The 23672-nt window shown below is 42.7% G+C and overlaps 1 protein-coding gene across 1 annotated transcript in view; it reads right to left on the bottom strand.

The window, feature by feature from the left end:
* The window catches only part of ABCA1 (ATP-binding cassette, sub-family A (ABC1), member 1), a 117162-nt gene that overhangs the window by 34096 nt on the left and 59394 nt on the right, over positions 1–23672 (bottom strand). Inside the window, exons 8-20 of the mRNA XM_004677462.2 lie at positions 19559–19651; positions 15114–15354; positions 13189–13328; positions 12742–12858; positions 8898–9095; positions 8011–8216; positions 7277–7453; positions 6294–6516; positions 4472–4693; positions 3678–3882; positions 2526–2639; positions 2025–2196; positions 890–1021 (exon numbers count right to left, since the gene is read on the bottom strand). Of these exons, the coding sequence (XP_004677519.1) occupies positions 890–1021; positions 2025–2196; positions 2526–2639; positions 3678–3882; positions 4472–4693; positions 6294–6516; positions 7277–7453; positions 8011–8216; positions 8898–9095; positions 12742–12858; positions 13189–13328; positions 15114–15354; positions 19559–19651 (2240 nt within the window). The remainder of the gene's footprint in view (positions 1–889; positions 1022–2024; positions 2197–2525; positions 2640–3677; positions 3883–4471; positions 4694–6293; positions 6517–7276; positions 7454–8010; positions 8217–8897; positions 9096–12741; positions 12859–13188; positions 13329–15113; positions 15355–19558; positions 19652–23672) is intronic.

Genomic DNA, 23672 nt, shown 5'->3' with positions numbered 1-23672 from the left:
GGGGCAGGTCAGCTCTGGGCCCTGCAGGATGCTGACCCAGAACAGAAAAGAATGTGCACATTTCCCACCGATTCCTCTTTTTGCAATGTTATATCAAGTTATAAAAAAGAATACCCGGGAAGGAATCAAGATAGAACAACAGTAAGCAACCACATAAGTTGTACAAGAAGCTAAAGTGGAAATATGACAACCTATTCTGCCAACCTGTTCCTATGACGTCTGGACACCGACCATCAAGCAGTTGCAACTTGAACTCTCAGGTATTCAAAGGACCTTTTTTACAGTCCATCAGCCAAGAAGCTAGTTTAGTGCTGGTTTGAAGCAGCTCTACCAAACTGCAAAGGACCTCAGCCCCTGACAGCAGGGAGGCCCTTGTAGAAAACATGAACCCAAGCTGCTCACTTTAGATAAGAAGAAATTGCAGCCCAGAAGGGATAGTCTTTCCCAAGGTTAGAGAATTCAGATCTTTCTGTGATCCAACAGATGCATTCCCTGGGAGCCTTATTTGCTGATGGGCAACGTGAATGGAAAATGGCCAGCCCTGGGAGGAAGGGTCCTGAGGTACTGCCAGGCCTGGGCACAGAGCTGCAGATGGCAGGGAGGGTGGGCAGGAGATAGGATAGGCTAATGGTGCTCAAGATGACAGTAAGGAAGAACCCACCCCTCACCCTTCATCTTAGCTGGCTGGAATGATGTAAGATCTCCCACCTAACAATTCCATTCACTTCCTACCTGTCCTAAAACAAAGGACAACCAGGTCTTTCAACAGGTAAAGGGAGGTGAAGCCTACCACCCCAGAAGTAGGTGAAGTGTTCAAGTCCCACTGTGCCCATGACTCAGGACACCCACAGCCAGGGAGGTCTGCTCCTGAGCTGCTGCTGGTACTCACATGTCAAACAGTACATTATGCTGGGGACAGACCCCCAGGTTTTGCCGGATGGTGCTCATCTCAGAGCGGATGTCCTTCCCCAGGATATAAGCAGTGCCCGAGGTGGGAGGGAACAACCCGGTCAGAATCGACCTGAGAACAAAATTGAAAAGTCCATGAAAAGCCCCATCCCAGTTGCAAAGTCAGGACTGATCAAGCAGAGGCTTCAATCCTCCCTCCCCACCCCCATTCCTTCCTCATGGGTCCTAACATACCCTCACAAAGCAAAGACATCTTTGCTTCAGCAAAAAACTAGGAGTGGGCCTAGGTGTTAGAAGTGGCATTCCAGAACAAGCATTTTGTTTAATAAAAATTCTACTTTGAAATGGAAAGTATACCTTAAAACACATATTTTGTATGCCTAAAATCATATACACATAAAATAGGCCAGAACAAATTATTCAAAGACAAAAATAATTTTTGTGTAGGCAGTAGGATTTTTGTGTGCCTTTTTAAAATTTTATGTAGTGTTCACAATATATTGATTTTGCATTAACAAAAACAGCAGAGATGAAAAACAAGAAAGACTACCACCCTCAAAGAGATACCCTTTGCAAATGTTGAGAGACTATATTGAAAGCCACGAGCCTAACTGGCATTTTTTATGGCCTGTGCTCCCTTCTAAAGCTTCCCATCATAAAAAGTCCTTGCAAGTCCCAGAGAAGGCCAGCATATATCCAGCCCACTATTCAGCTGTTTCTCACATCTGCTTAGGCAGTGTACCTGGAAATTACTAACTCCTTCATTGGAGATACCTAACTTTCTACAACCCTGCTTCACAGTTCTGACCAGATTAGCTCAAAAACAGACCCTCTCAGAGCTGTCACAGCCTGAGATTCTAGGAACACTGCAGAATTCTAAGAACTAAATGGAAAAGGTCACCAAAAGGCTGTCTGTCTGTTTTTCACTGAAGAAATTAGTATCCAGAAAAAAACTACTACCTGGAAAGCATTCTTACAATTAGATAATTTGCTACTCATCATCTCATATGCTCTGTCCTGGCCCAAGTGACCAGGCAATATCCTTAGCTGTGGATTTGTAACTGTACTACAGAAGTTTCCTGGCTGAGCCTGAGAGAATCACACCATCCTCTTACATGGTGGTGGTTTTCCCAGCTCCATTGTGGCCCAGGAAGGAGGTGATCTGGCCCTCATAGAAATTCAGGGCCAGGCCATCAACAGCAACTTTCATCCCATCTCGGTAAACTTTCATCAGATTCTGAATGGAAACGCCCAGCTTCAGGTGTGTGGGTTCTTCCTCCATACAGACTGTAAGAGAAAGGAGAGGCCAAAAGAAAGAAATGAACCCACAGAAAATTGAGTGTAAGTATAGTGTAAAGATCTAGGAGGCCTGGGGGAGGTGAAGGAATAGAGATAAGCAGCCACTTTGCTAGAAACCAAGAAAATAAAGGCCATGCCCATCAGCAACCCAGGTGATTCCCCCACCAGTCAACAGCATTGGACACAAGTGGCATGGGAGGTTTTTGGAAAGAGGCATTGCTGGTGTCTGCTCTGCCTCTAGAATGATTTTGGATCCCTCAGTCAGTGGGATCAGTCACACCAGGGGTTGAGCCGCAGGGTACATCAGTAGGACTTACTTTCTGTTATTCCCTTCTGGCTGGAACCTGGGTGGCTCTTCTCATCACTTTCCTCACCAAACCAGTAGGACTTGGTACAAGGAAAATACCAGGGCCGGGGAATTCCATACTGGCCTGAAATAAAGCACAGGTATGAGCTACACTCAGCAACATCCCAGCATTCCTAAGGTATCCATGCCAGACCCACTCCCTCATCGACACAGTCTTTGGAGATGCTCAGGTTTGGAAGAGAAGAGGGGAGAGGGAGCTCACATTTGCTGAGACTTTCTATGTATGACCCACATTCTGCACATTGATGAGTCTATGCAATGATCCCTCAATGCATATCTCATGCCCATTTTAGAGATGGGGAAACTAAAGAATGAGTCGTGAATGAGGTCCCTTAGCCACTAAATGAAGGCGACTGAATCTAAATCCAAATCTGTATGATACTAAATTGCTTACCTAATGCAGCAATTATAGGTAAAGGGAATTTCCTCTACCTTCCATACTCCCTTACATAAAACAGAAAGAGTTAAACTCACTCTAGCAGAATTTGATTTCTATGGAAATACATGCAAGGACACTCTCAAAGAGATTTATTAACGGGAAGTATCAAAATGATTTTTTTATGAATACTAATTTGATTAAACCAAAGACAAGGGCTTAAAGCCAATATAACTTACTATCCACAAGCTATACTGAGGAAATAGCATCCCTGGCTAGTGGTAATTCTGGGAACAGAGAGTTAGAAAACTGGATCAACATTGGAAAAAAGGAAATCTCCTGGCTAGCTGACCCAATGTAACCTGAGCAGTTTCTCCTCCCAGCCCCAACATTTAATGTAGCCACAGGCAAGTTACTTCACCTCTTTGTGTTCTCTCATTTGCAAAATCTGGTATTAAGCATAGCTCCCTTAGTGTAGTATTATGAGGAAAAACTGAGCCAAGGTATACAAAACACTTTGCGATGTGCCTGGCCCATAGTGCTCCAGAAAACAAGAGCTTTATCAGTAGTTAAGAGAGGATCTTTTTTGCCAGGGGACTAAAGATCTAGCCACTTCCCAAGGAGACCCATACCCTGTAAAAAATTTCAGCACAAAGCCAGGAAAGGTTGGCAACTTGATGTGACATTTCCTAAGCAGATGGCTTAGCAGCATGAAGCTCAGTGTACCTGGAAAGACAGCCTCGATGTACCAGGTCACCACCCCGTAGATGAAGGTGTCAAACAGCATCATAGAGACTGAGGTGGTGAGGTTGAAGCCATCTTCCTCCACAGGGCTCTCAAAGAGATTGTCCCACTGTACCCCAATGCCCTGCTCCTCAAAAAGGGCAAAGTACTCACAGCCGAACCCAAAAGCCACAGGAGACAGCAGGCTCTGTGGAAAGAGGCAAAGTCACTTATCCATCTCCTTGCTGCTCTCCTTTTTCTACCCCATCTAATGTAAATCCCACCTGGAGAAATCTGAAGTTTAAAAGTATATCCATTATAAGATAAGGAAGTATTCACCTACGGAACCTACTGAGGGTAATGGGTTCCCTCGAAGCATAAAAACATGATTCTATTTGTAGCTGCTTATATACGTACATTTTGGAAATACACATATGATGGTAGTGTAAAACTTTCAGAATTTTGTGCTTTCAAAGATGCTCAGCAGAGTTGGGTGACAAGTGGTAAAAAATGTCACGTACTGTGTATAAGCATCCCACAGTGTCTTTGTCCCCAGTCAGGTTCACAGTACAATCCAGCTCTCTGAAAAATTCCATTCCATTCAACTAGCATTCACTGAGAAGGTTAAAGATGACAATTCAAGGACAACGCCTACCTTCAAGCAGCTTAGCATACAGAACTGAGATTCAAGTGCCATGGAAAGGGACGCTCATCTTTCTCAGCTTGGACTGCCAAGAGGAGGTGAACCCCAGGGATGATTTGCATTTGCAGCTGCTGCTGAATCACCAGTCACTCACCGCAAAGATCTTGAGGGTGAATCCCACATAGTCTTGCCATGCCACGCACAAGACGTAGGGCAGGTAGAGTGTGAAGTAGATGATGCCTCCACAGGCTGCCGCCAGGTTAGCTCTGGAGAATAATGTGCTGATCAGGAAGCACTGCAGGATGGTCACCACGGCGAACACAGACAGAAAGACAAACACCACGCTGGGGTCGCTGTAGGGCAGCAGGTTTCCTAACTGGGAAGGAAGAGACCCATTCACTGTGCTGCCTCGGTAAGCAAGTACATTCTCACATGAGGGGGGGTGAAAGCCAGGGCTGGTTCATACTCATCTTACAATAACATTAGAACAGGGCTGTCAATTTTCTTGTGAGGACACTAAAGTCATGAGAAGGAGAATGACCAGCTAACAGCACACAGCAAAATAAAAGTAGGCTCAGGAATAGAAGAATGTCCAGGGTCGGATATTCATCAAGGTTTATCTCAGTGGACAATTTTATTCCTTAATGCCAAGAAATAATATTACATGGTTTCTCCTTTAATAAGAACTGTGCCTCTTGGCACCAAGAAATTTGTGGGAGATCTTACACAAATTCTCCTTCCAACTTCAAGGGAAGGCTTAATAGACCTCTTATGATCCACCATGGCTTCTGCACTTCCAAATCATCCACACTCCTGGGACCTTATAAGCTTCTCTTTAGCCAGTTTATCTGCACCCAGAAGTCACAGGACTACCACATCTACCATAGAGCTTGGCCCTCACAGGTGGGTGTCAGAGCATGAAAAGAGGTTCATTTCAGCAAGAACAGCTCTGCCATACTGCTGCATGGCCTCAGCAAAGTCTGAGTGTCTTTGTATATTACATGGTTATTTAGTGAGCTTATCGTAAGACTGCATGGGTGATATACTTTAAAGAGTGTTTGGCAATCACTAAATATTCATTTGTAATGAACAGCAGCTAATAGTAAATTATCCTTTTACACTGCTGCCCTCTCTGTGAAAACTTTTATTTCCACATGATGAGTCCATTAAAAAAAAAAGAAGAAGAATGACTGCAGACAAAGGAAAATGTGAAGCTATTAATATATGGCTCAACACAGAATGCACTGCTGAGAGTCCTCCTCAAGAGGGAACTCACTGCCCAGATAGCAGCAGACAGCCTCCAGGTGCCAACTGCTATGGGACTGTCACAGTTGCAGAGCTCTGCCTGGTCTTCGGCACACCCTACTGACGAGGCCACGAAGGGCGGCCTGCGAGACCTGCAGGGCTGCGTATTCCCATTCTAAGAGAGCTCCAGGAGTAGAGTACACCCATGAGGTTGGCCCTGTTTGCAATTCTACTACAAGTTCATTCCTACGTAATCCTGCATCCTCCTCATCTCTTCTACAGATATTTATCCCTAATAAGTGCCCCTATGACAAATTCTTTCCCAACTCCCACTTCCAGAAAAAAAACAAAAAACAAAAAACAAGTGACAATAATACATATCCTTCTTATTATAGTTTTTGAAACTCTGTCAGAATCACCACCTAATACATCTAAAAAAATGAAAAGCTCTCAGATGTGGTCATGAAACTACCAAGCAGACATCAAGGCCTGGCGAAGTATTTTCCTGAGAAGCAAGAGTCCTGAGTTCTCCTTCTGCTCAGTGACTGACTAGCCAGCCAGGCTTCTCCTCAGAAAGTCACGGGACTTCTCTGGCCCTCGTTTTTTCCAACTGTAACATGAGGGAATTGTAGGAGATAGAATGCAGGCACCCTACCCTCCTAAAGAATCTGCTTTGCTTTTCAGGTAGCCAGAATTAGGCCGTTTAGGAGTTGCCTGATAGAAAGTCTTACTTTCAGAATGACCACCAGCAGGCCAGCGCTCACGAGCAGAGGGAGGAGGCTGCTGATAAACCAGCTAAGCCAGAGGATGCCGTTGTCGAGGCCCATGATACGCATGGTCTCCTTCAGCCGCGCCTCCTTCTCATACACGATGCCCTTGATGATTACGGCCACAGAGTAAATCCAGGCCAGGGTCATGAAGAGCGGCATTGACCGGCTCATCACCCTCAGGAAGCTGGAGGGCCCAGGGATGGGCAGGAGAGAAAAAAAGACAAGTGTCAGCCAAATGCCTGGGCCAATGCCTCCAACCTGCATCCAAGAGAAAGCACCATGACTAAGCCCCAGGTGGGCAGGTGCACTGGACTCAGACCTGTACAGGTTGTCAAATGCTTCATGAGCAGTGTGCTGAAGTGATGAAAATTAGAGTAGCAAGTATTGTCCACTCTCTTTTACAAAAAATTATGAGCTTCAAAGGCAAAGTCTCCATAAAGAAAACTTGGCAACTTAGTGACTAGGCGCAAAAGACCTGAGAACTTAGCATAAGAGGGGCTTATTCACTTTAATTTGGGTTGTTGAAAGTGTGCTTATACCTATAAAGAGGAAACAGACTTACAGAAAGTTGTTCTGGAGGTCTAGGCTGCTGCTTTTGACATTTGGGGGGTGTGTTTGAGTGGGTGTGTACTCTTGCATTTGTTTGTCATAAAACATTTTAAATTTGCCTATTGAGAAAATTATGACCAAAAGGCAGAATGTAAACAATCTAAGTACTAGTAACCACAGACTAGAAAGTAGGATCACTAGTGTGTGCACATGTGTGTCTCTGTCTGTGCTATGGATGAAATTGTCAATACTTGTACTCTCCTACATAAATAAAATCAAAGTGTTCTGTACTCCCGTGTGTGTGTGTGTGTGTGTGTATGTGTGTCTGTGTGTACATTCCACCAAGGGATAGTATCAACTACTTAAATAAAGATGGTGTCTTACTGGTAACTTACATGTCATCGACATAACAAGGGTAAGGCATTTGCTGAACATAGACACCAGTTTTCCTCTCGGTGCCTGTCAGCACCCTGATGATCGCCTGCTCCACTACATCCTGCAAGTAAGCGAAGCCTCCCCAGACATATCGCATGTCCTCAAAGGGGTCAGCTCGAGGACCCGGGTCCCAGTACCTAAAACCAAACCACAGATCATCAAGTATTCCCTAGAACAAAAAAATCCAATGACCCACAAAGCCACTGCTTTTATATTTTACTTTTTGGGCTCAGTTGACATGTGTGTAAATATATATGATATATTATATTTATGTAGATATAATAAAAACAATCATGTCACAATGTTGGTCTGGTATTTTCCCCTCCCCCAGATCCTAAACACTGTACTAAATAGGCACACCAAAATATACATAGCCATTCCTTTTTATGTTGGTTATTTGCCCCATCTTGTAAAAAAAGGAGTGCTAGCATGGGGAATTTTCTTGTTTTAATTTTTGGTTAATTCCTTGTAGTTAATTCCCTTAAATGAAGTGTTTAATTAAAAAAGAATGACAATCTATGACATAAGTAGATGCTAGCAATGAAAGTACCTTCTGCACCATATTCATGCCACCAATCTGAGTTATTTTTGGTTGACATGTCCTCCAAATTATCAGAGAAAGTAAAGTACCTCCAGTCACAGTAGCTGCTCTCAACTTCCCCAAGACTGGCGGGTGTGACAGGAACCAACTTACGCATCCTTGATCTTATTTGTCCTCTCCACATTGTCGATGTCCATTCGGATCTTGTACTTGACATGGTGGGGCAGCTCGACGCTGCCAGGGGTAATTCCAGTGAACACAATACCAGCCCAGAACTTCCTCTCATCCAGCAGCTCCATGGACTTGTTGATGAGTCGGACTTCTGTTGCTATTGGCTCGAGCTTGTTCAGGTTGACACACTGACAGAAGAACAGCCTTCATGAGAACTCTAGCAGCCAGGGAAAAAGCAGTGGCTAAGGCAGACTCTATCCTAAGAAGGCAGGGCTAACAATATGGCTTTCTTATCCTCACTCTTGACCTTCAGTCAAGAATGGATCACTTTGTGTTTTAATTAAATTTTAGAGATAAGTTACTTATCCTGATTTCTATATCAGAGAAGAATTTGAACCAATGACCATACCTCTGTTTTCTTCTGAGTTATTAACAATTTTGAGCCTTAACAACTGAACAAAAAGACCAAAAAAACTTTCCATTTGTTCCTATTAAAACATATAATTTTTAGAACTAAATTCTTATACTGGAACCTGTCCTGTTAGATTTTGATAATTTACATAAACAGTGCGGTTTCATGGAATGATTTGCTGCCACTAGGTGTTGGGATATCGAGGAAATTTAGAAGGTAATGGACAGAAATGTTTTTTATTCAAATAGAATAAAGCTAGAGTTAGGGTCTGTTTATTTACTCATTCAATTATTCAACTGACTATTTAGTTATCTGTACACTGTATTAGGTTTAAGGGGTTCTGCTGTAAATAAGACTATGTATTATTTCTAAACTTTTCTCCAATCAAACCTTACTGCAGAATCTCTAAGAAAGAAGCCAAAGACTTTTCTAAATGATCTATGTGGCAGGTCCTCACCTCCATGAAGCGAGATATGGTCTGGATTGCCCGGTTGGTTTCATTGAAGGCTTCTCTCCAGGTGTACACAGAGCCATTCGTGGACTGGACATCCTCTGGGTACTTGGCCAGAAATTCCATTATATCTTTGGCTGTCCAATCTAAACCATCCAATCGCTGTTCCCAAAAGTGGTCGTTGGCCCTGCTGTCCAAGAGTGTCTGTGATGCCAAAGAGAAAAAAGTGAACAACAACCAAAGTCTTGATGAGCATGCTGTATTTACAACCATTCATATATGTAAGTCTCTTCATTTTTATCTTTATGAAAATTGTGAGGAAGGTCAAAGACTGAGTTTTGGGGCAAAGAGGGAGAAAAATGATTTTAACCCAGGCTAAGTCATAGCACTAATGGGTATAGAGCTGTGACTCAAAGTTAGGCCAGTCTGAATCCAGAGCCCATGTGTTTTCCACTGAGCCAAACTACTTAGCTTGACAGTTAACTTTAACAAGAATCATACTTACTCTCTATAATTAATATATGAATTATTATATTCTTTACATCACACAATTCCTTAAGTAATGTACCCTTAATAGCTGACATTTTAAAGATGGGATAAAAGGTTTAGAAAACTTTTGTCTCTAACGTTAAGGTTACACAGCTAATAAGTAGCAGCACCAGAATAATGGAAGGAGAGTTCTCAGACTCTACTGCACATTTCTGCAGCTTTATATCACCTTCCACTTTTGAGATCAACTCAAAAGATTCTTCATAAGGACCCTCTCTCTCAACTGAATTGAGACAAACATAGTTTAAGAAAATGATGTTGCGGTTAAACCAAATAAAATACAAGCTTCCCCCACTGTAAGATACATGGATTATAAGCAAAGGACACCTGCCTTCTATGTCTAGTTCCCCACATGGGTCAACATGGAAGACAAACCACCTGGTACTCGGTAACCAGTAAGTTACTGAATGGTTACTTACTAAACAGTAAGTCCTTAGGGCTGGGCCAGAGATCTGCACAAAGACCTGCACAGACCTGTACTGTACTTTTACTAAGTGCTGTCCTGTCCTACACAGATGTGTTGCCAGAAAAATGGCTCCGCTTCAAACTCGGCTCATGGAAAAGGAAAAGCAGATGCAACTCCCACCATGGCTCAAGACTCTGGCTCTACTAAAATGGAATTTCCAAGGAGCCAAGCATGCTACTCTTTACATCAGTTTTATTTCTATTAACATATAAGCTCCCTCTGCCTTATTAAGGTGACTTTGTATTTATTTTAATGGGACCATAATGACTTTATGAAATGTATATAGTACAATTTCATTAACTATTCCCATACTGATAAGCAATTAGGCTACTTCTAATTCCTCACAATAACAATTACTATAGCAATAATATTTTCTATCACGTTATCATTTTTTATAATTATTTCTATACTATACAGCCCTAAGGTTATGCAGAATGGGAGGTACACATTTTTTATGGGGCTTGCAATTTTCATTCCAAATTGCTTGCCAATAGGGAGTGACAATTTATACCATCACCAGTAAGATGTATATGCTTTTTTTCTTGCATAACGGACACAAAATAATAACTCACAAAATTTCACGGGGATATGGGATAGTGATTCTGAAATGACTTTACTTAGAAATCTAAACTGAACAAAAAAGAACTGAATGAAGACAGTGCATTTAGGTGAGTCATGTGGCTTCTGAGCATTAAGGAAGCCATGTCAAAAAGATGTGCCCATGGGGTCACAAACCTAATGAATAGCATGTTGACTATATAGTGAAAAGTGTTGTACTGTACTTTTATTCAAGTACTGTACTGTACTGAAATTTGCTCAGTGGTAACTTAACAATGTGAGATGACCATGTTACTTAGCTCCATTGTGATCATTTCACAATGCATGCGTCTATGAAAACATCAGGTTGTTTACTTTAATATGTATGATTTCTACTTGGCAATTACATGTCAATAAAGCTGAAATAAAGGGAGATAAGAACTACCCCAACAGAATCATGTGACTCATGTACCCACACATAGGCTGCTGAAAAGTGGAGAACTGAGAAACCCCAGTATGTGGAGTTTACATAGGAGAATGCTCCTAAATAAAGAAAAGAAAGCAGTGGGAGGAGGCTCCTTCAATTTTCACTCACAGGCTGACAAGTCCCTATTCAGTGTCTCCAGCCCAATCACTGCCCTGCTCTTCAGGGTCCAACATCCATTGATCACTAGACATTCCCACCATCCACCAAGTACAAATAAAGACTCCTACCACTGCCTCCCTCTTTTTCACCCCTCCACAATCAAGCAGTTCAGCAGGGCTATCAGCACTGCTTGAAACACTGGCCACCTACTCGGATACCTCCTGGTTTCTACCTCCCAACTTTCTCCTTTTCAATGCCCTGTCATATCCGAGTTAAAGGCCCTTTCATGGTCCCCAGAGCTTAAACTAAAGGTCCTTGGTTTGCCCCATAAGATGCTCCAAACCATGAGTCATTCTCCCCTCTGTAAGTCCTACATTTCCTATCACACATCCTGGGTCCTCCGGGCAGGGTTCCTAAGGAACACCATTGGTCATGTTCACAGGGCCTTGTACCAGACACAGTGGATGCCTAGAGCTATTGAGAAGTATCCAAATCAAACTACTTAAGAGGAAGGAAGGCATCTGTCTGCTTCAGGGACTTCCTTTAATCAGGGACCTCATCATCTTGAGGAAAAAAGTCCAACAACAAAAATGTGGATTCTAAGGAGAGGGCCAGGAAGAAGATGCTTGAATCCATGCTCAGGTCTATGACATTATCTGTGTCTGGGACATATACATCCTTTATAGAGGAAAGACTGGGGCCCACTGAGACCCACATTGGAAGGACATGAAGTTTTGCTGCTGCTGCTATTGTTGTTATTATTTGGTCAAGAATTATTCAGTAAATCTACACTAATTGTTACTCACATTTTTATGGTCAAATTTTTGTGGCTTTTAAATACCCCACTTTAAGAATTCTGCTCATGTAATAGAAGTAGTGCAACAAAGATGACTCCATTTTTCTCATTATTAGAAGGCCCCAGGGGCATCATCCCTCCCAGGGTATCAGGATGTCAGAGGACAGTCCTAAGCCCATGATATATCTGTTAAGTAGGTACCACCTCTAAAACTCCTCTGATCGGTGAAGGACAAAAAATATGGCAAAAAAAAATCCATTTCTGCTTTTTAATGGCAGCAGAAATAAAAGGAAGAGGCCTCCCTCACCATGGAGATAGGAAATTGCCTAATGATACTCTGACTCAGACCAAGGCAGAGATGATGAGATTAAAAGCCACTCAGGCTCAAGCAAAGGAGACATTCTGTTCTTTCTTAGACTCCTCTTCTTTTGAATCCAATTGTCTCTAGAGTACTTATCCCTTTCGAGTGGTTCTAAAGCACTAAGTGCAGTTGCCCTCACACAGCAGTGATGTCTCACCAGACACATACATGGGCCTATAGGTCAGAGCAGGTATTTGCTCCTATACTTCTGTGTAAGACTCACCAAGACAGATGATGACTAAGTAAGATGTGGGGTTGGTTCCAGAGTCAGAAATGAAAATAGTCAATCAATTGTCCTGCAATTACCGGATTCTTGCTCCTACCAAAAACCCATTAAGTTTCCTAGAAAGCTGATTTTTGACTCACAAAATGCATTGATGCTGATGTATATGAAGCTGTTCTCTGTGCACTATCCAAGGTGACAGCTCTCTGGTTTAAGCTATGCTCAACAGTGAGTAAACATGAGGAATTCTCACCTCAGTCACCTCTAGGAAAGGGATCAGAAACTCACGTCTCTAGCACCAAGCAGGCACACAGTATTAGAGTGACACTCACCCGGATAAGGTCCATTTCTGAGCTGCTCTCTAAGAAGGTCCAGATCTTAGGGCTGAGCTCTTCCCACATGCCTTCTAGATCATGGAAGACAGCCAGTTCCTGGAAAGTCTTGTTCACCTGAATCAAATGGAGAGCCAGAATAGCAGAAAAAGGAAGAGAGGCAGAGGCATTAAAAATTCAGCTGTTTCCTGAAAAGATGCCCCACAAGTAGCCCTTTGCCAGTCTTCTCCATCCCCAAGGAGTGTCTGCCTACTTATGATACCATACCCAACGCTGGATTCAAATACCCCAGGCCCTCAATAATCAGCTCTGGCCTGGTTCAGACTTGAAATTCTAACTCTTTAGAAACCCCAGGAGAGCATAAGTATTCAATATACCCCACCCAAGCTGTCTTTACTTTTTTGCCCTAATTCTAGGATGATTCTGGGAAAAGCGTGGGCAACTTACCTCAGCCATCACCTCCCTTGTGGCTGGAGTATCAGGTGTATATAGGATCTTCCCGACAAGCAGAGGCTTTAGCACTTTCCAGATGATGCGGGAGAGAGGACTAGACTCCAAATTCTTCATCAAGTCATTGCAATAAGGAGCTATGAGGATGATGAGAGGCAAATACTCATATAAGCATGGTCACTGACTTGTAGCAATGATATTAACAATAGCCAGATAATCCTGGGTTTAACTCCCCCCTCTCCCACTTAGCATTATATAACAACTTCACTTATCTGAACCTCAGTTTGCTTCTCTGTAAAAGTAAAGTTTATAATTAACAAGCTGTTATCTGTAGAACCCTTACAACAGTGCTTGATAAGAAATCAGGGCTTATTATAACCCTGAAGATGGATAACTCATAACTAAGTCAATCTAGGAAAATGTTTTCAATAGATTTCATAAGCTGTGTAATTCTAGCTTCATTCTCTTATGCCAGTTCTCCCCACATTCTTTTTTTGAAAACAGAAGATTGAATTCAGACTTTGGATTTCAAGCAAAAAAAAAGACCCATTAATTAATAGGTCTCAGCACAAGTACATATAGCAGATGTTATAAAATTCCAAAACTGGAAAATTCAACATTGTAACAGAAAACAGAGTTTGATTATTCAGAAGGATTTCTGAATTTTTTTGTTCATGTGTTTCATGCCAGGTTCTTTTAGACATCAAGTATTCACCATGCGCTGCAAAGATAATACAGTATTTTAAAGTCAGATTTGTTTGTGTTATGTCATTCAAATATCCCAATTATTTTCCCTAAAAGCAAAAACATAGTAAATTTTTTTTACATCTTTCAAATAAGTAGGATTAGCTCACAATTATATCTGTTGTGCAAATGACAGTTCCCCTGCGTTGATTTGCAAAGTAAGGGGATTTCAGAAAACTGCCTATTATGCCTATTCCTTCAGGCTAGCAAAGCAATCTGCCACATCTACAGCATTTACTCCGGAGAAGAATAAAAGGTTCTTGTGTTACAATAACAAACAAAACCTGCCTCACTCAGTGTCTGAAAAGACACACCTGTGGTTAGAAATGGAGAAAGGCTGCTTGAACCTTGTTTTCAAGGAAAAGGATGCCATTGTCTGAAACTGTAACAATGACTCCTTGCAATGCACCAGCCATGCATCCCCACAAAACTGCCCAAGTGTGGGGAGCAGATATGGAGTTACAAGGTTCTTTAACACCACCTTGCAGCTAAGACCCAAAACAAACAGCAGATCAAATGCCCAGGTCTGGTGGTACACACATCACCACTGACAGGCATTTCAGAGGCAGGATGGTATACCGGGAAAAAAGCAAGGAGCCAGGCGGATCTGGGCTTAATTGCAGCTTTTGTGGGTTAGCTATTCTGTGGTTTTGACTAAATTACTTAACCTCCCTATACCTGTAAAATGTGGGGTTATGAAGCCTTTTTTATGAGGTTACGGGAAGGGATAACTTAAAGTATGCATAGTACAAAGAAACTATTGCCTAAGTGTCAGCTTTTATTGTTATTTTTAAGTTAGTAATATTCTCAAGTTTTTATCATAAAGTTTTATAAAGCAAACCTCAGGGAAGGTAAAACAGGGAGGAGGAGGGAACGATCCTTGTTTACTACAGGAACCATCCCCCAGAAATAACGGGGAGGTAGCATTCAATCATTTATTCACTCAGTAAGTACATGGTACACCTGAGATGGGCCGGGCCCCACACAGCAGGGGCTGTGAGCTCCTGAGGACGTGAGTCCCCTAGGAGCTCAGTCTCAGGAAGTGGGCAAACAGACTTGTCAACGTCCAGTGCTGCTACAGAGTTGATAGGGGGTAAAAGCAGGAGGAAGAGGTGACTCTGGGTTGAGTCTAGAACTATGGCAGGATGGGGTGAGGGCTCCAATCTGCAGACACTCACTCGTGGAATTATCATAGAAGGTGTCAGCATCTTCCTCAGTGCCGTTGCCTCCAAAGAGGGCTTTGTAGTTGTTGTCCTCATACCAGTTGAGGGACTTGATCTTCAGGCCCCCACCCTCAGGATGGCCACAGACGATGCGGGACACAGCTTGGTAGATCTGCGTGGAGGAGCTGGAGTTGTTCACGTTGGTCAGAAACATCACCTCCTGTCGCATATCACTCCAGCTCCTCATGCTGAACAGCTGGTGTCAGGGGTGAAGAGACAAAGGAAAAGGAGAAAGAGTAGTCAGAGCACACATGAGGGGCAGAGGAGAAAAAAACAGCTTATTTTCTTGTCACATCCCAGGAAGCACCTTGTCTGACTGCATCTCTCCTCCACTCATGGTCCAGAGATGAAGAGCGTCACCATTATCTGAGAGGTTGTTTGAAATGCATCTGGTCTATCTACCCACCATTCATATCTGCATTTTCACAAAAAGTTCAGATGGTTTCTTTTCACAAGATTGAGAAGCACAGCCTAGAAGTCAGTGAAGCCCCTAGTGATGAACTTGATTTCTTTTGGGTTGTCTTCTGTCTTACGGGTGAGAAAGCATTCTCCAAAGCCCTCAGGAGCTCAATCACAGACAGGTGTCTATTAACACCTCAAACATCCATCCATGTAGAAGCTGAGGAGCCTCCTGTCCCTTGGGAGAGAAGGCACTATGTGTGAAGACCCATCCTCATCTTGGTTAAGTGTCCAACAATGGACAAAGCTTAGGTGGGAGACCCGAGTTTGAATGCCAGCTATGTCTCTCAGTAGCTTACTGCCTTAGAAATCTCTTTGCTGAGGGTCCAACTTCTCATTAAGACCATGAAGCTAATCCTCATAAAACAGAATACGGTGAGGAATAAATCACCAGGTCTGCAGAGAGGGCCCTGTGCAGTACAGGATGCCTCAGACACCCAGACAGCTGGGGGCTGAGCCTGTGACTTAAACTCCAACAGCACTTTGTCTCACACACAAATGTACTTCGGCACCTAGCGGGGTTCCTTGCCCAGTTGCTCTTCTAATTAAATATTTATAGAGCACTTTGCATTTCACAATAAATCATTAATAAACTCTTACATTCCTTGAATGTCACACGTTCTCACCACCTGGAAGACTGAGCCATGGAGAGTGTGTGTGGAAGGGGAACCCCACACATGCATTGGAGGAGGCCTCGATTCAGTCTCCACAAGCCACTTTCAGTCTCACAGACCCTGCTGGCTCCTACAACTAACATGATCCTAGATGTCGCATCTCCTGACTTTTGTCTTTTGCCTCCAGAAGAAAACTGGGCACTCAAGGAAGGGCCAGAGGTCATAAGGATCTCCTTCCAGAACAGCAGCATGCAGCACAAGCCATGAGAACACCAAGAGGTGACCCGCCTACCCTGACTTTATCTTTCATAACCTGGACATAGGCAGGAGGGAGAGGCAGCCAGGCCACCTTCCTCCTTGGTGGTGGGAATTGCCCTGGAGATTCTTAAATAGTGGTGTGTGAAAGTCACTCCCTTCTGCCACTTCACATCACCATCTCACCACCCCAAACTGAAAGAAAAGCCTCTTCCCACACACATAAAGCCATCACAGCTTTGGACAGAGGCACCTAAGCGACTGTTATTCCCAACCCTGGGCCCTTTCAGCACCTGTCTTGGGAGCAAACTTCTACTCATTCTTCCATACCTCACCCCATGCTCCACACTTCCTCTGGGAACCACTCCCCCTCCCAGGGAGAGATGGTTATTTGTTCTCCAGGCAACTGAACCAGTGTGTGATCATTGTGGAGAGAATGAAAGGCTGTCGGACTCACTCCTTTCTCAATCAACTATACTAGTTCCTTCTTCCCTTGCGCTCACCACAGCCTCTCTTCAATTTAACAGCCAGAGTATAAAATCGTATACATCTGCTTCTCTCACCAAAACTTCTCTGCATCCATTCCACTTGGCATCAACTACCCTCATCAGACCTTCCTGGTGCTCACCTCCATCTCTGTCCTCACCTCCATCACGTTCTTACTTGCTCACTTTGTTCTAGCCACTGGTCTCCCACTTGAAGTTCGTCCCTTAATCATGCCACCTGTCAGTGTCTGATGTGCAGTTCCCCTTGCTTGGGTGGGGGGGGGCACACTTCCATTTTCTCAGGCTCAAATGCCATCTTGGACTCCCCTAATCATGTCTCTAAAACAACATGGACTCACCACCCTCTACTTTCCTGACTGGGTTTATTTCTCTCTTTGTATACATCCACACCGCATGCCACAGTACACACTGACCTGTTCGTATCTAGCTCTCCCTAGGCACATGAGTACAGGAAGTGAGCGTGCTCCCTGTGAACCCAGGCACCAGGTAGAAGCCGAGTGGACAACAGATGCAGCTCCCTGTCCTGCCTGCCCATTTCATCAGGCACAGCTCCGCAGTTACCCTGATGTGACGCTCATATAAGCTTTGCCTCATCTGACTCCTAACCTCCCCATTCCCACCCACACGCCCACCCACACGTTCTGTGAATCCATATTTTCTCTCCTTGACGGACCTCCTTTCTATGCTATTCCCATTATTATCAGAGTTTGTCAGACAAAAAGCAAGCACTGACAGCAAGAACATGGGTCTTGGCATCCAACCATTCTGGGTTCAAATCCCAGTTTTGTCAATTAATTAACTAGGTGACTGTGGGTAAGCTGTCTTTTCCTACAACTTTTCCAAGGTTTTCCTCTGCAAAATGGGCATGCTAACACCCACTCACATTTGTCATATGGATTATACAGGAAAATTGGTGAAGCTGCCAAGTCCAGAGAGCTTTCAAAAGATGCTAGTTCCCTTTCTCTTTGGTGAAAACAAACAACTGTCTTTCCAAACACTGAATAGATAAACAAGTGCATTTATTTATTTTCTCCTCCCATTTGCCCCAGAGAACTATAAGTCGGACAATGAATAATGGTCAAAATGACCTGAAGATGTTCCACTGAGACAAGGGGTAGCCCTTGCTTGCCCTGGGCTAGGGAGCAGGCAGGGCACATGGAAGCAGCTGCCAAGAAAAATGCAGTCTCAGTCGGAGCCCTTCTGCCACATCAGCAACAGGAGCATTACATGCTTTCAATTACTGTTTTACCCCAGACAAAAGGCAGCCCAGTGAGGTAAGAGGAAACAGCTGTAACCAGGCCCTACATTGAGAGGCAGCGTTCCCAAGTTCCAGGTCCTGCTTTGCTTTCGGAGGCCGGGAGGAGATGTGCCAGAGTTGTATGGGGCAGGCCAATGCCAGCTAACGAGACCCTGGAGAAACAGCCATGAACTTGCAGGGCAGTTTGTTTTCTTTCTGCCTCCTGGAAGAACCCTGGCTGACCCTGCCTCTCCACCTACAGAAAGTCAGCAGCACTCCGAGCTGGAGCAACAAACAGCAGGCTGGAAGAGGGTGTCTCCTCCTGAAAAGGACTGCAATGCCAAGCCTCTACAGTTAAGACAGACTTGAGCAAAAGTAAAACAGAAAAGAGAATGGAACAGAAAGCAATACACTGCAGTGGCGATGGTATGTGATCACAGTATTTTCTGTATGTTCCAAATGTTCTTCATTTTCCCCAGGGAATATGCAACAATTCTAATCTCAGAAAACCCAAAGTAAATTTTAGTACTTGAGAAAAATGACACAAACACAAAAAATGAGCTAGAGAAGCACCTCAAGATAAGGTTGGGCTAGCAGTGAGAATGTGTCCCTACCAATGATCTCTATGCAGTGCCCTATACATTAAGGCAAGGCAGGCGGTGTTTCTGATCACTACTCCCTGGCTCAGCTCCTCACATGCTTAGCTCCAGACAGTTTCTCCTTTCCAAGTCTAATCTGAAACAGGGCTGGGTGTCAGCAAGGTGACACTCAGCTGGCTAGGAGGCGGAGGAAAGGTTAACTGCTTTTGCATGCACCCACAGACCTTCTGATCCTCTCACAAAGGTTATCTTGAAACATTTGTCAACATGGGGCCAAAAAGGCAAACCTGGTATTCATCAAGAGATGATATTCTCAGAGGCCAGATATCCACGGGGGAAGATGTGATTTAAAGTAACTCTGTTTTCTCCTTTGATTAGCAAACATATGTCTTAGTAATAAATATGACCTAGCCTTATTTTTGAAGAAGAAATATGCAGAAGCAGCTGGTAAGATGAAAGTAACACATGAGGACGAATTATACTGGGACAGAGAGGAACCATAAGAGAAAGTCCACACTAGACACTGAACATTTAAGCACTAACAAGGCCTGTTTCTTCATTTCTGAAGTATGGAAATCAAACCAGATGATTTTTAAGATCACTGATGCTTCTAACACTGATTTTACATTTTATGTAATATTAAATCAAAAGGACTCTCTCAGCCAAACTCAAAGTCAAAAAAAGCTGATTGTGAATTGTCTGCCTTCTGGTGCTAGAAGACACCACTTACCTCTTGGGCCAGAGTCCCAAGACTATCCAGCAAAATTTGTGTGGCTTCCGTCAGTTCCTTATATGGGAAGGGAGATGTAGAATTTAGTTCTCTCTGAAATGAGAAAAAACACTGTTTCTAAGCTCAGTTGTAAACTGGAAGTCTCTATTGAAAATAAACAAGTTAATTAAAACCATTCACAATCTTAAGTTTAAAACATGAGAAACTCGCTGCTAAGCAAAGTAAAATACTAAAACTATTCTATATGGAATGCTGACATGTTATTTATATCAGATAAGAGTTACTAATTTATTGATGAATGAGCTTAAAATATTGTGGGAATATGTATATTTAGAACTATTAGACATGGCAAAAGATAAAAATATCTCATGGGGGAGGGCCTCTTTGTGTGTGTGTGTGTGTGTGTATGTGCGTGTGCTGGAGCGTGTATCCAATGCAACTCTAACCACAAATCCCCAATTTTACATTTTTGCAAAAGAGGCATCAGGAGAATACCTTCAGAAACAAGGCTCATAAGAAAGAGAAAAAATATAAAGCTTAGAGACTTCCAATAGCTTGAGAAGTTCTTTCTTTTTTATTTTACGCAAGTCAGCACTGGTTCTAACACTGGAAATTTAATACAGAACATGTATCATTATGTCTCATTTTAGACAAATATTTTTATTTATTCACTTTATTCACTTAGATATTTAATTGCTGCTATGTGCCACAAAGCTGCACAGAAAATAACTGGGCCCAGGGCAGAAAGTATAAGCTAGAGAAAGAAAAAACAATGAGACACAGAGTCTGGACCAGATTGGTAACAGCTGAAGAGCCTCAAATTTGATTCTGAGTTTTCAGGCACCGAAAGAAAAAATACAGGATGAGTTTCGTCATTCTTATTTGTTAGTTAGGGGAAACAGTCTTCAGGGAAAACCCAACTTTCCTTGGCTCCTCAATAGACATCACTTTATTCTACATCAGTCACCTCTGAAATCTAGAGAAGCCTGGGTTACTTTAGTATTTGTCTTATATCAGACTACAATAAATCTTAATGCAGACAGCTTAGAAAATAATTGAAAGTGAATGAACACATCATTGTCTCTTAGAAAGAGAGATATGGAATTTTTCGTTTCAAGAGAACTCCATATGTAACAAGATCAAGTTAGTCTTATCATGTCACCATAATATCCAAGCATAGCGCTGAATATACATTTCTGATCAAATCTATCTAAACACCCTATGAAAGAATTTGTTCAGCCTGATTCATGAGCTCTCCTGAAATGGCTTCATCACCAGCTTCTGGCACTCCCACACTCCCAGTCCTCTGCTGGGCGAAGGGACCTCTAAACATACTCAGGTCACAGTGCTAATGACATTTCCCTCTGTGATTTGAATTCATGAGCAAATAGGTGGGGTGTTTTAGGCATTTTCTTTTCTCTCTTCAGGATCACATTGTAGCCAATAGTTGAACCTATACTAAAAGTTAAACCTAAGGGAAAACTTGATGGAAGGACAACTTGAGGTCATAATTAGAAGACATGAAGGCAAAGGGTTTTTGTGCTTACCATGAGAGCCACAAGATGGTACATGTTCAGAATTGTGTAGCAAAACAAAAACGCTTAATTTTTCATTCCATTTCAATATTTTTAAGTAAAAATCTTAAAAGCTGGTGGGGGTTAACTGGTTTCTTTCATAAAGTCTGAATGGAAATAGGTTCTTATCATTCCTGTCACTCTGCCACTTCTTCTCCGGTTATGAGGATGGAGGGAGAGGTGTGGTTACAAAACCCTGGGCAGGTGGCTCAAATTCCCCATGCTTCCATTTTCTGAACTATCCAACACAGTTAATATCATGTGCACAAGTCACAGCACTTCATGTAACAAACGAGGGCACACATGCAGAGAGCCCTGACAATGCCTGGCACATAGTAGGCCTTCACAACCATAAACTATGACATCCTTGCCTTTCTCTTCCCTTTTGAGGGAAGAGAAAACTTGCTATCCAAACTTAACACCTTTGCAAACAGGGCTTCCATTTCTTGAAAAGAACTACATTCTCTGTTTGGATTCACCTCACAAGTTACTCATCCCATGGAGCTTTTGGGTGGCTCCCTTGTCTGAGGATGAGGCCCAACAGCCACAGGGTCCCACCTTACCATTCCCTCTCCCATGAAACTCCCCATAGTTACCCCCACTCCACTCCAATCCAATCAACTGACTTTGAACCGATCATGTTCAGCTCCCACAAATGCCATCTTCTCTCTCCCCTCTGGACCCATGCACCTGCCATGACCTCTGCCTAGAACATTCTCTTCCCTGCACTTTATCTGACTACCCTCTATTCTGATTTTTTGCTGATCCTCAAAGACTGGGTCAGAGGTGCCCCCCAGGGCCGCCAAACCCCTGACCCACAGGAGAAATCAGAGACAGCTGTTTCTTGCTCACCACAGTCTTCCCCTGTCCAGTGCATGGCACACACCAGGGCTCAGTAAGTGTGGCTGAATGAATGTATTTAGTATTACAGATGATCACTAAACAAAATGAAGACTGGAAGAGTATATTTCTAATTTGAAATCAAAGAGAAATAAAATAGAGAACATCAGTGAAATTGAAATGTGACTGAAAACTCTTCAAAAAAATCTTCACACCCAAATTTTTCAGAGATTCTACTACTAGATAAAGTGAAATATGGGCACCTTTGAAAAGCATTCAATATAATAAGCAATATTATTTTCTTCCAAAGAACACATGTTATAATGTGTTCATTGGAACATTTCACACTTAAACACTTTCTTAAAGTCTCTACTTCACTTTGCACATGCACAGAAAACCCAACTGAGGGTATGAGCATGTTCCTTTCAAACTGAAAATAAGACACATCCTGGGTACAAAGAATATCCCCACCCAGAAGTACTGCTTCTTTCCAATGATCTACATTACAAAGTTTTACTTTCAGGAATATTTTAACATTTTTTTGTTGTTGTTGAAGTAGAGAATTACAAAACTCATGTCAGAGAAAACTACTGATCTTTTAGAAGACAGTTCAACAATTTAAATTTTAAATTTGATCTATTTAATGTATTCAAATACTTCATTTTTTTTTCTGTTTCTAAACACAGTTAAATATGCCTACTATCACATCATTCAGGACCAAAATGAGCCTTTAACTTAAAATAGCAACAATTTTCAAGGAAGAAATAGTATAATTGAGGCAAAAATGTGTGGTGACATGGAGTTGAGTAGACACATTAACACTCTGCTAAATTCACCAACGTATCCCTCTATTCTGTGCTCCAAATTTCCCTTAGGAATCAGGTAAACACAAGAGTCTAAAGCATAAATCTGCAAGGCATGTCATTTTACCAAATACAAAATGATGGGGATTGCAATTGCTTGCCAAGTGAAAGCATATGTTGTAAGCAGGTGGGCAGTAAAATCAAACAAAGCCAAACAAAATCTGATACTTCCCACAAATGTCTGAATTTCAGAAAGGAGGAGAGGAAAAGCAAATGTTTTCTCCTTCAAAAGAACCCACACATAAATCCCGTAAGGACGGAATGTGACATGTTGAAGTATCTAGTCCCAAAAAATTATGAGTCAAGTCCCATCTGCATTTTGAGTCCTTGTTTAAGGGTAAGAAGACACCAAACAAAGACCCTCCAAGACAAAGATGAATTTGTTCACCCCATCTGCTCTTTCTATAATCCACTATGAGATCACTGGCTTTCCAGGGACCTCAGGGCACACTCACTTCACCTCCTTTGTCCCATGAACTGAGTTCTGACTTTGCAAGAATGTGCTGTACGCATCAGAAGACATATAAACAGAACGCTTTGTTCCAGAGGAAGAAAACTTTCCTTTTTAGGGTGAAGGTATCATCGAAGGTCAAGATTATACAACACATGGCTACACAGTAGTGGACATTAATCTGTATCCTGTCCTTCCTAATGTAAGAATCAGACCCTATCTCCCCCAGTTTAAGGATCAGACATCACCGGCACATCACTGAGACAACGACAAGCCAGGACTGGCATCCAAGCCTAAAGAACCCCAAATTCCTCTGCCACGTCTCACAGTACCCCACACTGGCAACAACAGCTGTCAGAGTGCTGTTGAGTGGCATCAGTAAAAGT

Source organism: Condylura cristata, unplaced genomic scaffold (genome assembly GCF_000260355.1).
Source record: "Condylura cristata isolate star-nosed mole 26May11 unplaced genomic scaffold, ConCri1.0 scaffold00006, whole genome shotgun sequence".
In the NCBI taxonomy this organism is placed as follows: Eukaryota; Metazoa; Chordata; class Mammalia; order Eulipotyphla; family Talpidae; genus Condylura; species Condylura cristata.
The sequence above is the reverse complement of the archived record's forward strand: the minus strand, read 5'-3'. Positions and strand labels throughout refer to the sequence as shown.